This window comes from Amphiura filiformis, chromosome 10 (genome assembly GCF_039555335.1).
Source record: "Amphiura filiformis chromosome 10, Afil_fr2py, whole genome shotgun sequence".
Taxonomy (NCBI): domain Eukaryota; kingdom Metazoa; phylum Echinodermata; class Ophiuroidea; order Amphilepidida; family Amphiuridae; genus Amphiura; species Amphiura filiformis.
In genome coordinates, this window is record NC_092637.1 from 64,071,447 (window position 1) to 64,086,966 (window position 15,520).

Here is a 15,520-nt window from a genome sequence, read left to right on the forward strand (position 1 = left end):
GTAGTTCTTAAGATAGCTCTTGATATTTTGAGAAAATATTTCAAAACTTGAACTTTTTCCATTGAAGCGCATGGCTAGCACGCAAAGCATTAAAGTGTAATTGGTTACAACGTTGTCAGGTGGTGATTACAATTTACTGGTTCAGGTTTCATTTGACTTTTTGAACTTCTTGTCCGAGACAGGGCCATGCAATTTGTGCAGAAAAAATTGCACATTTGGCAGAATAAATTGCATATTGTGCTGAAAAAATAGCAAAATATAAATAAACATAGCCATCTTTGTTTCCAGAATCTATGTGTAGACTTAGGTTTAAATTATCTATCAAGGCTGGCCTTTCATTTTTCATGAGCAAATTGACAGAAAGTATATATTTTGCTGAAACTTGGCTGAAATGATACAGAGAATAATTGAATTGCAGAGACAAATCAAATTGGTTGGAGAAAGCGAATTTGCGAAAACGGTCGGGCCTTGGACAAGCAGACATGCCACAATAAAAAGTTATAAATTTGTAAAAGTAGTTTCATTATAAAGTCTGCACAAAAAGTAACGCAGCTGTTATAAATACGCCTACAGTTTTAGAACTAATTATTATTTTCACAATATTTTAACATAAAAAGAAAGGTGGTGTATTTACACACATTTTGATACCCAATTTGACCAATTTTGTTCAATATTAACAATACAGCAGTGTTTTAAAAGTTGCAGCTATTTGTATTGATTTGAAGTAAGCGCAAAGATAATGGCGGGCTTTACGCGCTACAGTGCTGGCATAATAACCATTGATTGCTGTAAACTGCAACTTTTAAATTCAGGTATTTTTCTTTAAAAGCACTACCGAGTTGTTAATATTGAACGAAATTTGACAAATGGGGTATCAAAATGCGCATAAGTAAATCATCCTTCTCTCTATGTTGAAATATTGTAAAAACAATTATTTTCTGAAGCTATAGGCGTATTTTTAACAGCTGCATTACTTTTTGTGCAGACTTTAGTTGAAGCTGGCAGAGCTTGACTTTCCAAAGAGTGTCATTACACAGATTAGATTTTCAATATATATCACATACCCCGGTAATTCATCATGGAGTTGATAGAGGACCTGGATACATTACACTGAGTTTAAAGGTGTGTGCGGCGGATGGACTACACTGTATTCCCTTCAAAATCCACACTACTCATATGGAAGATTTTTAAAATATCTTCCACAGGGGGAGTATGTTTTTCAAATGTAATTGGTCAGGGTTAATCATTTTGAAACCCATACTCCCCCTGTATTATGGCTTTACCCATATACAGTAAGCCAAAAAATTAAGGTACCAGTTATGTTTACCCCCTGTATATCCTAAATAAAGACAGATATGTCAAAATTGGACCCAGCAGCCAATAGCTGCATCTTTTAGCTCGAAGTTAAGACCTCATGTGTTGCAATTATTCAAGAAATAAAGACACTACGATTCCAAAACCCACGGAAGATGCCAATTTAAAAGTTGCAGTTTGCTACATTATGCGCCCTATTGATTTGTACACAAAGCGTTCGCGAACAAGAGACCGAGCGCTGTGCTTCCATTGATAAAGCATGTTAAAACTAGCCTTGTGCTTTCATTGATTAGAACACAAATTAAGTGCAACTTTTGATTTCGTGTCTTCATTATGATTTAGATCACCGTTTCTTTAATTCTCAACCAATTTCAACATATGTGATGCGATCAAGCAAAAACAGTCGTAACTCGGAAATATTAAATTTTCAGTTTCTAATAGGATAGTAAAAAGCGATTACAAAGCTGCATTTTGTAGCAAACCCCATTTAAATTAAACAACCAGTTCCAAAGATATGAGCAATTAAAGAGTTTCCAAAACAATAGGAAACAAAGAGAAATATTTCCTTTGTTTGGCTATATCTCAAAATCAATATTACCGAGTTCCGACTGATTTTGCTTGATCGCATCACATATAAGGTCTTAAATCAGAGCTAAAGAGTACCAGCATTGGCTGCTTGTTTTAATTTTGACAGATCTGTCTCTATATAGGATATACAGGGGTGAAAATAACTGGTACCTTAATTTTTTGGCTTACTGTATTCCACAACTGGAGTGAGTATTTCATATGGAAGTTACCCACTCTATTCTATTCGAAACTCATACTCCCCCTGTGGAAGACTTTAGCAAAATCTTCAACAGGGGTAGTGTGGATTTTAAATGGAATAGCCCATTGTAACACATGGGGTATATTCTACCTCACAATGAAGCACAAACTACCAGCAGATTGAGCCTAATTTTTTTTTTTTTTTTTGTGAAGTGGCAACTATCGTCCTACCAGCTAATTTTGATATTTCAAAGTATGGATCTTGACCATCTCCCAGATATAAAATTACCAAAAATTTCTGCTGGGGAAATCAAAACTAGGCCTATAAATAAGTAAATGATGTATATGAAATGGATATGTATCATGATTGACCTTTAATGTCTGACAAATTGATGCAATAACCTCATTTCGAGTACAGTGTGCTAAAACTCTTGCAATTTTGGGCGGCTATTTTAATGATATCATTTAAAGCATGTTCCTCCACAGATATTTTGGGCAATTTTATATTCTGGAGATGATCAGTAATCTAGGGCTAAAATTGTAAACCTTTGCCCCCTTGGACAACTGACACCGATATGTGACTGAACCAGTGGCCATAGTTGGTAGTGGTGATACAAACCCACCCTTTTTATTTTATACCCTTTATACCAAAACTCCGAAACCCACCCTTTCTAAGCGTGGTTACTAATCATGTAGATAAGTGGTTATGATGGTCCAGGAGGTGCAGATTTGCATCCAAAGAGAATGACATATTGAAGTTTTAGATGACCAAACACTACAGAATGGGATTTCAATGTTTTTTGTGTTTCATTTTAATAGTGCCATTCAATCGGAAATTACAGTAAGCTTTGAGATTGCAATTGTTGACTTCTAAACCCACCCTTTTTATCAGTGACCACCCGGCACCCTTTATACTTGGACATGCATTTTAACCAGAAAATTTTCAAACCCACGCTTTTAAGCATTTTGTGGACCTCTCAAACCCACCCTTTCTAAAGCGTGGGTTACCAACAGTGGTGGCGTAGTTAGGGGTTGTGGTCAGTGTCCGAAATAAGGAAAATATGGAAATTGTCCCGAGGACAACTAAAGCATGAATTCTGCTTGTCCTCAAAACATTTTGGTTGTCCCCAAAATATATATGTCATGTTTTTTGAGTGCAAAGAATCCAAATAGTGGACAAGAGCATAAGTGCTTATTTCGAACACTGGTTGTGGTGCCCGGCGGCAAGCATACAGAATGGTGCCCCTCCCAATTGAGTTTTTCGGTAAATCCCATAAGCCTTTGCGAGTACACCTGAGAACTCGTCATTTGACGTCACTCTGACTTGCAATGCGCAGTAACAATCTTCGATAAACGACGTAAAGGTACTGAACCAAAGTTTAAGAGCTGAGGCAGCTGGATCTTTTGAATGACCCTTGCAATGGGCTATTCCAGTTGAAATCCACACTACCCCTGTGGAAGATTTTGGAAATATCTTCAACAGGGGGAGTATGTTTTTCAAATGTAATTGGTCAGAGTTAATCATTTTGAAACCCACACTCCCCCCAAGGGGGGTCACTCACTACTTGACTTGCTACACACCTGTGTCCAAGAAAAACGTCTAAAAGGGGCTGTTTTTCACCACACAGCGTCGTTGACGTCTTTTTGAAAAAGGGGTACTTTTTCAGAAGGCATCGCCATTTAGGGGTCCTTTTTCAGCCAAATCCTTAGACATTTAGGGTTAGTAATATTATTGTTTGAGTGAGTTTGCACTAATTTGATCAAAATCACCACTTTTTAATTGATTCTTGTTACTTTTGTGCATGTTTTCTTCAGTATCTAATTATCTATATGTCTCCAACATCAAAAAGACACCTTGGGTATCAAATTAGCTCATTTCCCTGTTTACGCCACTTAGGGTATCAATATAGATATTTCTCAGTTGACGCCATTTAGGGTATGGTTTTTGCATGTGCTACGCCATTTAAGGTAGGATTTTGCATGTGTTTCGCCATTAAGGGGTGCAATTTGGTTATGTGAAAATTCACCATTAAGGGTGCATTTCAGAGGTGTTCGGACGTGGGTGGGAGGCACTTTTGTGTGAGAGTGACCCCCCCCCCCCGGGCACTCCCCTGTATGTAGATTTACCTTTCCACAACTGGAGTGAGTATTTCAAATAGAAGTTATCCAATTGTCTGTTCTATTCGAAACCCATACTCCCTCTGTGGAAGACTTTAGCTAAATCTTCCACAGGGGTAGTGTGGATTATAAATATGGAATAGCCCAATACACGTCAGGATGTCAACAGTAATTGCATCAAACAGTAATTGCATCAAACATACCTGCTACTATCCATGACGGGCAAGTCAAAACGCCATAAGACAATATCATTACTTTTCATGATCACGGCTAGTAAACAATATCTCGATTCTGACGAACCATCTTGCCTTCTGACCTTAGCCGGCGATGGTTTATCTTCACTTGATGACGTAGAAATAAAAATTCCTGACCAATTCATATCTGAAAGGCATATATGAGAAAAGTAAAGTAACAATTAGTAAGTTTTTTTAGCAGGTTCTCTGTCGTACAAGTTAGGGACTGTCATGCCTTCATCAGAAAAAGCTCTGAAAACTTTTTGTATTAAAGATACACATTTTATGGCAAATTATTAAAAATTGATATTTTATTTATTTATTTTAGTTTTAGTTTTTGTATTTAACAGTCCTCAAAGTAAAATTTATAATCTAATGATATATACTTAAAGTGTATGTAGCTGGGAGGAAAAGCTGATGATCATTTGAAAATTTTGACCTTTTGCATTGAAGATTTTTTTCCCCAAAAGACCTAATTTTTTTAGGTCTTTTTGGAAAAAGAATGTTCATCTAGTGCAAAAAGTCAAAATTTTCAAATAATCTTCAGCTTTTCTTAACAGCTACATATACTTTTAAGTTTAAGTACATATCATTAGATTTATAAATTCTTCTTTCAGGACTGTTAAATGTCAAAATATCCATTTTTAATAATTTGCCATAAAATTTGTAATATATCCTGAATTTAAACTATTTTGATATCAGAATGACATTCTTCATATTCAGAATGCATTTTGACATGTCAGATGTGCTCTCAGGCCCCACAATACTGTGCAAAGGTGAGTAACCGGCCCCTTAACTTACCTACAGCAGCAAGCATATATAATCTCCTCCGGTATTCCTGGAAGAATTCCTCTGGATTTCTCTTACTGAACTCAACTGGCTTTTGACTTGGATCCAGTTGATAGTCACATTCCTTCACATGATCATGAAGAAGACTCGAGAGTTCTGCAATCTTCAATATACACATGTAAGATAAGAAAAGAATAGTAAAAATACTAGTGAAAAACCTTTTATGAGTCATTGGCCACTGAACATATTTAAAGCAAAACCTCCTATGTAACCTCTTGGCAGTACATATGTTTTTCCTGCCCAACATCAGGACTTTGCTGCAACTTTCAAATCTTGAGTTACTTTCATTGAAATGTACGCTGCGACGTATTTATTGGGACCATTGCAACCTATGAGGTGTCATAATGTGCAGAAATAAATTATGCTTTGACTGCATTTTCTAAATTTGGCCTACAATCAACCGTTTAGGAAGGCCATTATTTACAGGGGGTAATTACTTTTTGGTACTGTAGATGTTTACATAGGAGGTTTTTCTCAACGACGATAAATGAAACAATTTAAAGTTGTCAAAGTGAACAACTAATTGTGTAAGCATTTTCCACTTTGACAGTGAAAGGCAAATGATTGAAGTCAATTTCTCTGGGGGAAGGGACTCAACATTAAAAGTGATTGTATGCATGTCATTAGGCTCTTTTTTGAAGTCAAGTATACCTCATGACCCCGTTTTTGTAAAGTCCTACCCTCATACCAGATGACCCCATTTTTTTTAGTTTAGGATACACAATGACTCCACTTTTACTAGAGTTTTATCATCAAAATGCCACAAATTAATACCAAAACTGTCAAATTCTCTTATTTCAGCAATTTTTATTGCTAATTTGGCAGATATGGAACCAAAAAAAAAGAACTTTGCTCAATTTTTTCAAACATTTTTACCCAATGATCTCTTTTCAAACATTGTTTATACCAATGACCTCCTTTTTGCACAAGTTTATACCAATGATCCCCATTTTGAATTTTGTTTAATATACTAGATGACCTCCCTTTCTAAAACAACATTTCTAATCCATTAGGCCCCCTACTGATTCAATAGGAAATTACATTTGTAATCCACACCCCCCATTCAGGTGGGGGGGTAAGACTTTTCACAGGGGACAGCTTCCCCACCCTTGCCCCCTCCCCCTTGGCGATGACACTGTATAGTTACCTTGATAGGTTTGTTCTTTTTGCTGCATATTCTATAGACAGTCAGTCTATGATCTCTTGTCAAACAGGCTAGGATACATCTATAATAAGACAAAAAACAGTGCAGTGATTTATAGTGTTACGCACAATCATAAACCCACAAGCCTCAGCAAACTTTACAGGAATTCACTGACCACTATAGCCCAAGACACACCTTATTATATCCATTTAGTGTCATCATGGGATACAGCTCTATACAAGCAAAGAACCTTAATCATTAGCCTACATAGAATCATAGGTCTTTGTGCTAATATTACATAGGTCTTTTGCGCCACTGAGCTAAACACCAATGTGCAATAACTCGTCAGCCGTATCACATACTGACGTATTCGAGAAAATCAAATTTAAAAATTGAGCGATTTTTATTCTCTGCATAATCTTAATCAAAACATTATTGTCAATTAAAACCTGGTTAAAAGTAATGCAAATAAACCATATTTTAATTGTAATTCACTTATCCCTATCAGAGCATATCTTATTCGGCAAAAAAATCATTATGTGAAAAGGACTAAATGAGAATTTCGTCGTTCAAATGACAAATGTCTCACAAATATGTCACTATGTGAAACAGTTGCGCAAATACGTCACTATGTGAAAAGGACAAACAGTAATTTTACTGATCATTGACAAAGTCGCGCAAATACATCGCGCAAATACATCACTATGTGAAACGGCTAATTCTTCAAATTGCAGATACGACATAATACTGGGCTTGCGCAGTATATGTGATCGGCAAATACATCGTTATGTGATACAGACATTTCAAGGTTTTGCAAATACGACATAATTAAATTAATTAATATCTTACTAATTAAGCCACTTTGAGGCATGGTTTTTAAAAGTTAATATATATAGAGTAGAACATAATATACCAATTTTCTCAAAAAAGTTTAAAATGTCGAATACGTCACTATGTGATATGGCCGACGAACTAATATCGGACAGTGGTTTTGTGCCACTGAGCTATACACCATTGTACAACAATACTGGACATAGGTCTTTGTGCTGCTGAGTAATACATCAATGTGCAATAACTAATAACGGACATAGGTCTTTGTGCCGCCGAGCTGTACACCAATGTGCAACAGCTAATAATGGACATAGGTCTTTGTGTTGCTGAGCTATACATCAATGTATAACAACTGATAATGGACATAGGTCTTTGTGCTGCTGAGCTATACACCAATGTATAACAACTGATAATGGACATTATAAGTCTTTGTGCTGCTGAGCTATACACCAATGTATAACAACTGATAATGGACATAGGTCTTTGTGCTGCTGAGCTATACACCAATGTGCAAGAACTAATACTGGACATAGGTCTTTGTGGCACTGAGTTATTCAACAATGTGCAACAGCTATTAATGGACATAGGTCTTTGTGCTGCTGAGCTATACACCAATGTGCAAGAACTAATACTGGACATATGTCTTTGTGCTACTGAGTTATACATCACTGTGCAACAACTAATACTGGACATATGTCTTTGTGTTGCTGAGCTATACACCAATGTGCAACAATTAATAATGGACATAGGTCTTTGTGCTTCTGAGCTAGTCCGACGAATAGGACCTGTTTTTTTCTCAGTTACCAACTATAGTACTTATCACTGCTCATGCAGGCTCTGATTGCTCAAGAAAGATTGACCACGAAAGTCTAACTAATGGACATAGGTCTTTGTGCTGCTGAGTTATACACCAATGTGCACAAACTAATGGACATAGGTCTTTGTGCTGCTGAGCTATACACCAATGTGCAACAACTAATACTGGACATGAGTCTTTGTGCTGCTAAGTTATACATCAATGTGCAACTAATACTGGACATAGGTCTTTGTGCTGCTGAGTTATACACCAATGTACAACAACTAATACTGGACATATGTCTTTGTGCCACTGAGTTATACACCAATGTACAACAACTAATAATGGACATATGTCTTTGTGCTGCTGAGCTATACACCAATGTATAACAACTGATAATGGACATAGGTCTTTGTGCTGCTGAGTTATACATCACTGTGCAACAACTAATAATGGACATAGGTCTTTGTGCTACTGAGTTATACACCAATGTGCAACAACTAATACTGGACATAGGTCTTTGTGCTGCTGAGTTATACACCAATGTGCAACAACTAATACTGGACATAGGTCTTTGTGCTGCTGAGTTATACATCAATGTACAACAACTAATAATGGACATAGGTCTTTGTGCTACTGAGTTATACACCAATGTGCAACAACTAATACTGGACATAGGTCTTTGTGCTGCTGAGTTATACACCAATGTGCAACAACTAATACTGGACATAGGTCTTTGTGCTGCTGAGTTATACATCAATGTACAACAACTAATAATGGACATAGGTCTTTGTGCTGCTGAGCTATACACCAATGTGTAACAACTAATACTGGACATAGGTGTTTGTGCTGCTGAGTTATACATCAATGTGCAACAACTAATACTGGACATAGGTCTTTGTGCCACTGAGCTATACACCAATGTGTAACAACTAATAATGGACATAGGTCTTTGTGCCACTGAGTTATACACCAATGTACAACAACTAATAATGGACATAGGTCTTTGTGCCACTGAGCTAAACACCAATGTATAACAACTAATACTGGACATAGGTGTTTGTGCTGCTGAGTTATACACCAATGTACAACAACTAATAATGGACATAGGTCTTTGTGCTACTGAGTTATACACCAATGTATAACAACTAATACTGGACATAGGTGTTTGTGCCACTGAGCTATACACCAATGTGCAACAACTAATACTGGACATAGGTCTTTGTGCTGCTGAGTTATACACCAATGTGCAACAACTAATAATGGACATAGGTCTTTGTGCTACTGAGCTATACACCAATGTATAACAACTGATAATGGACATAGGTCTTTGTGCTGCTGAGCTATACACCAATGTACAACAACTGATAATGGACATAGGTGTTTGTGCTGCTGAGCTATACACCAATGTATAACAACTAATACTGGACATAGGTGTTTGTGCTGCTGAGTTATACACCAATGTACAACAACTAATACTGGACATAGGTCTTTGTGCCACTGAGCTATACACCAATGTGTAACAACTAATAATGGACATAGGTCTTTGTGCCACTGAGTTATACACCAATGTACAACAACTAATAATGGACATAGGTCTTTGTGCCACTGAGCTAAACACCAATGTATAACAACTAATACTGGACATAGGTGTTTGTGCTGCTGAGTTATACACCAATGTACAACAACTAATAATGGACATAGGTCTTTGTGCTACTGAGTTATACACCAATGTGCAACAACTAATAATGGACATAGGTCTTTGTGCTACTGAGCTATACACCAATGTATAACAACTGATAATGGACATAGGTCTTTGTGCTGCTGAGCTATACACCAATGTACAACAACTGATAATGGACATAGGTGTTTGTGCTGCTGAGCTATACACCAATGTATAACAACTAATACTGGACATAGGTGTTTGTGCTGCTGAGTTATACACCAATGTACAACAACTAATAATGGACATAGGTCTTTGTGCCACTGAGCTATACACCAATGTATAACAACTGATAATGGACATAGGTCTTTGTGCTGCTGAGCTATACACCAATGTACAACAACTAATAATGGACATAGGTCTTTGTGCTACTGAGCTATACACCAATGTATAACAACTGATAATGGACATAGGTCTTTGTGCTGCTGAGTTATACACCAATGTGCAACAACTAATAATGGACATAGGTCTTTGTGCTACTGAGCTATACACCAATGTATAACAACTGATAATGGACATAGGTCTTTGTGCTGCTGAGCTATACACCAATGTACAACAACTGATAATGGACATAGGTCTTTGTGCTGCTGAGCTATACACCAATGTGCAACAACTAATAATGGACATATGTCTTTGTGCTGCTGAGCTATACACCAATGTGCAACAATTAATAATGGACATATGTCTTTGTGATACTGAGCTATACACCAATGTGCAACAGCTAATAATGGACATATGTCTTTGTGCTGCTGAGCTATACACCAATGTGCAACAACTAATAATGGACATAGGTCTTTGTGCTGCTGAGCTATACACCAATGTATAACAACTGATAATGGACATAGGTCTTTGTGCTGCTGAGCTATACACCAATGTATAACAACTAATACTGGACATAGGTCTTTGTGCTGCTGAGCTATACACCAATGTATAACAACTAATAATGGACATATGTCTTTGTGCTGCTGAGCTATACACCAATGTATAACAACTAATACTGGACATAGGTCTTTGTGCTGCTGAGTTATACATCACTGTGCAACAACTAATAATGGACATAGGTCTTTGTGCTACTGAGTTATACATCAATGTACAACAACTAATAATGGACATAGGTCTTTGTGCTGCTGAGCTATACACCAATGTGTAACAACTAATACTGGACATAGGTCTTTGCGCCACTGAGCTATACACCAATGTACAACAACTAATAATGGACATAGGTCTTTGTGCTACTGAGCTATACACCAATGTATAACAACTGATAATGGACATAGGTCTTTGTGCTGCTGAGCTATACACCAATGTACAACAACTGATAATGGACATAGGTCTTTGTGCTGCTGAGCTATACACCAATGTGCAACAACTAATAATGGACATAGGTCTTTGTGCTGCTGAGCTATACACCAATGTGCAACAATTAATAATGGACATATGTCTTTGTGATACTGAGCTATACACCAATGTGCAACAGCTAATAATGGACATATGTCTTTGTGCTGCTGAGCTATACACCAATGTGCAACAACTAATAATGGACATAGGTCTTTGTGCTGCTGAGCTATACACCAATGTATAACAACTGATAATGGACATAGGTCTTTGTGCTGCTGAGCTATACACCAATGTATAACAACTAATACTGGACATATGTCTTTGTGCTGCTGAGCTATACACCAATGTATAACAACTGATAATGGACATAGGTCTTTGTGCTGCTGAGCTATACACCAATGTACAACAACTAATACTGGACATATGTCTTTGTGCTGCTGAGCTATACACCAATGTATAACAACTGATAATGGACATAGGTCTTTGTGCTGCTGAGCTATACACCAATGTATAACAACTGATAATGGACATATGTCTTTGTGCTGCTGAGCTATACATCAATGTGCAACAACTGATAATGGACATATGTCTTTGTGATGCTGAGCTATACACCAATGTGCAACAACTAATACTGGACAAACGTCTTTGTGCTGCTGAGTTATACACCAATGTGCAACAACTAATAATGGACATAGGTCTTTGTGCTGCTGAGCTATACACCAATGTACAACAACTAATACTGGACATATGTCTTTGTGCTGCTGAGCTATACACCAATGTATAACAACTGATAATGGACATAGGTCTTTGTGCTGCTGAGTTATACACCAATGTGCAACAACTAATACTGGACATAGGTCTTTGTGCTGCTGAGTTATACACCAATGTGCAACAACTAATAATGGACATAGGTCTTTGTGCTGCTGAGTTATACACCAATGTGCAACAACTAATAATGGACATAGGTCTTTGTGCTGCTGAGTTATACACCAATGTACAACAACTAATACTGGACATAGGTCTTTGTGCTGCTGAGTTATACATCAATGTGCAACAACTAATAATGGACATAGGTCTTTGTGCTGCTGAGCTATACACCAATGTGCAACAACTAATACTGGGCATAGGTCTTTGTGCTGCTGAGTTATACACCACTGTGCAACAACTAATACTGGACATAGGTCTTTGTGCTGCTGAGTTATACATCAATGTGCAACAACTAATACTGGACATAGGTCTTTGTGTTGCTGAGTTATACATCAATGTGCAACAACTAATAATGGACATAGGTCTTTGTGCTGCTGAGCTATACACCAATGTGCAACAACTAATAATGGACATAGGTCTTTGTGCTGCTGAGCTATACACCAATGTGCAACAACTAATAATGGACATAGGTCTTTGTGCTGCTGAGTTATACACCACTGTGCAACAACTAATACTGGACATAGGTCTTTGTGCTGCTGAGCTAAACACCAATGTGCAACAAATAATAATGGACATTGTCTTTGCACTGATGAGCCTTGTATTAAGATGCAAATTTACATCTATCTGCCACTAATTAGCCATCTATTTGTCACAACTTCAAAGTCAGCAAAACTCATAAAGAGAGGCAAGCGTATCTTACATTACATACCTTCCACATGGACCACACCCAGCTGGTGACCATTTTGCAGTCTTGTACACGTTGTAGGATGGTACGGCAACAAATTCTGGACACAACGTACGGTCCAATTCTATACTCTGCAAATGCTCTAAATGAAGATGTTCAAAAGATAATGAGACAGCTAGAATTAGACATACTAAATTGGAAAGGAAAGGTTTAGCTTTAATAGCCTGTTGAAAACATTCCATTGGCTATTCCATACCCATGGGTCAGAAATAGATAAAAGTTTTCCAGAGGGAGTATGGGTTTCAAATAGAAATACTCTAGTTGTGGACGATAGGTAATGTATTGCGGGGGAATTTTTTGCGGGGGTTTAATTTTCGCATTTTGCGGTCGAACAGGCACCTGCGAATTTTAACCCCTCAAAAATATTGACTGCACAGAGTGCTTAATGTGGGATAACACAAATTAAATGCCCACTACACTGTCCAGAATTGATACAATCTCAAAAATTCCAGTTGAAATTCATACACCCCCATGGAAGACATGATAAATCTCCAGAGTTCAAATGTGCCACCCATTCAAGTAACCCCATTTGTAATTGAGACTTGTGTGAGAGATAAAGATCATGTCTTTCATAGGGGGTATGGATTTCAACATAAAGAGCCCAATTAGGTGATGAAAAAAAGAAACCTTGTTCTAAGGGTGGACGGACCTTTCAAGTAGGGTCGGTCGGTCAGCTTTTTTTTGTTGTTGTTGAAATGACCCAAAAAATCACCAAAATACGTAAATAATTTGCAATTTGAGAAAAAAAAAAAAAATGTTGTTCCTGAATTTTGTCGGCATTCATTTGCACAGGAAATTTTTTTTCCCCGATTTGTTCAAAATCTGGGTCGGTCGGGCCCGTAGAACAGGGTTTTCTTTTTTCGTCGCCTTACAAAAATGTACATATCAACTTACTTGATGGAATACCACTATATGCGTCATGTAGAACTTTGGTGTCCAATCCGACATCAAACTGTAATTTCTCTGGCGGTACTTGAATAGATGATCTTGTAAACAAAAAGGAGTTGTTTAGATTCGATGGGTCCAAATTCAGAGCCTAGAAAAAAAAATTATATGAAAATTTGATTACCAGTACGGTATATGTAGGTATGAGGGGGAAACGTCAGTTAACACATTTGCTAGTCAGCCAAAATGGCCTAAATCGGCAATACAAATTTACATTGAAATTTAAAAAGAACCGCTTGCTCAAGGAAACCTACATAAATATTAGTCCGAATAATCAGACCCAGAACAAATTATTAATTTCTGACATTATCGTGTACTGGGTCTGAACTGTTTTCATTCAAATCTTGATGGCAAATTGGACAATAGAAGCACATGGTGCTACTTCACAGTTTTTAATCCCCTATTCATGTTGCGTGAATCACTGATTTAGTCTCTATTGTGGACCATCCTTTTGATACTTGAGTATTTGGACAAGCGGAACAGGTTTGACAGCTCCCTTTGTCTACCTCTCTGTTTGTAAACAAACGAGGAGGTCGAAATCGTCCTCCTCGCCGAATACGAAAGTCAGCGTAATAGTACGGCACTGCATAAATATGTTGTCTATACTTCACTTTACCCAATCCATATCAAAACGATGCACTTGTTGGCTGCTACATGTGTCTCATTTCACATAATAGCTAGGAATAAATACCAGACTCATCTCCGAAGCGGAGAGAACATTCCTTATAGACGAATCCAAATACACGCATTCCTACACCTGACTAGCAGCCTTTAGTTGGGTCCCCGTCAAGGCTACTGATGCATCCAAATTGTGAAATGATTCGTCCTTGGCGGAAATTTTAAACTGCATTCCATTACCCGTTTTACACCTTACACAAAAACACAGGTAGACAAAAGAGTGATTTAAGTTTACAACACAATACAGTTCCAACAGTTGTGCAAATAAAAGCTGCCTTACACCTAGACAGGGAACCTCTATTATTATCGGGAATTGCCTGTCACACATGATCGCACACAAGGTCGTGAGGCAATTGGTGGGACCTCATCTGCCCAGAACATATTGACCCAGGTCAGCATACCGCCATATCCTTCCCGACATGCTTAGTAGCCAAGTCCGTAGAAGAGTGGATCCACACACTATGTACACAAATATACATTTGGCCATATTTTATTATACGATTAATACGAATTTATTAAACATGGTAACAAAATTCTCTAGCAAATCGGTTATACGGTGGAACTGGTAGGCATATTATAAATTCGAGATAATAAATATCTTCCTGACCAGCCAGATCTGCGCATGGTCAAAGACGAGGATAGACGAGTATCAGACCGACGCAAACTGGCTTAGTCTCCACATCAGCCAGTTTGGTTCCGCCCCTCCACAGGGAGCGTAACCTGTGTAGGAGACTCGGTCGGACCTGGTGGGACCTCATCTCTCCCCATCGATTGAAAAATTGTGATCTACAATCCCCGACATTGCTCTTACATGTATGAACTGACAGCCACCTGACCTAGAGAAGGTCGAGGAGGGTTAATATATAGAATAATACAATAGAGATAATTCCGCAGGTAATCCTGTCGCATCTATTCATAGATGTACAAATGGATGAACAAAAGGACTATGTATGAATAGATGCGACAGGATTACCTCTATTGTATATATTATTCTATTAACCCTCCTCGTCTTTATCATCTTCTCTAGGTGTTAGGCGGCTTTTATTTGCACAATCGGCGCTCAAAACACCAGGTTGGTGCTAGCGGGAAACCAAAGATGGCCGACCAAATCCTG

At 37.8% G+C, this 15,520-nt stretch overlaps 1 protein-coding gene across 2 annotated transcripts in view; it reads right to left on the reverse strand.

Moving 5' to 3' along the window:
- The window catches only part of LOC140163158 (general transcription factor 3C polypeptide 4-like), a 74,291-nt gene that overhangs the window by 56,898 nt on the left and 1,873 nt on the right, over positions 1-15,520 (reverse strand). For both annotated transcript variants that reach the window (XM_072186539.1, XM_072186540.1), the window contains exons 2-6: positions 13,678-13,819; positions 12,748-12,865; positions 6,427-6,505; positions 5,232-5,382; positions 4,401-4,578 (exon numbers count right to left, since the gene is read on the reverse strand). In XM_072186539.1, the coding sequence (XP_072042640.1) occupies positions 4,401-4,578; positions 5,232-5,382; positions 6,427-6,505; positions 12,748-12,865; positions 13,678-13,819 (668 nt within the window). The remainder of the gene's footprint in view (positions 1-4,400; positions 4,579-5,231; positions 5,383-6,426; positions 6,506-12,747; positions 12,866-13,677; positions 13,820-15,520) is intronic.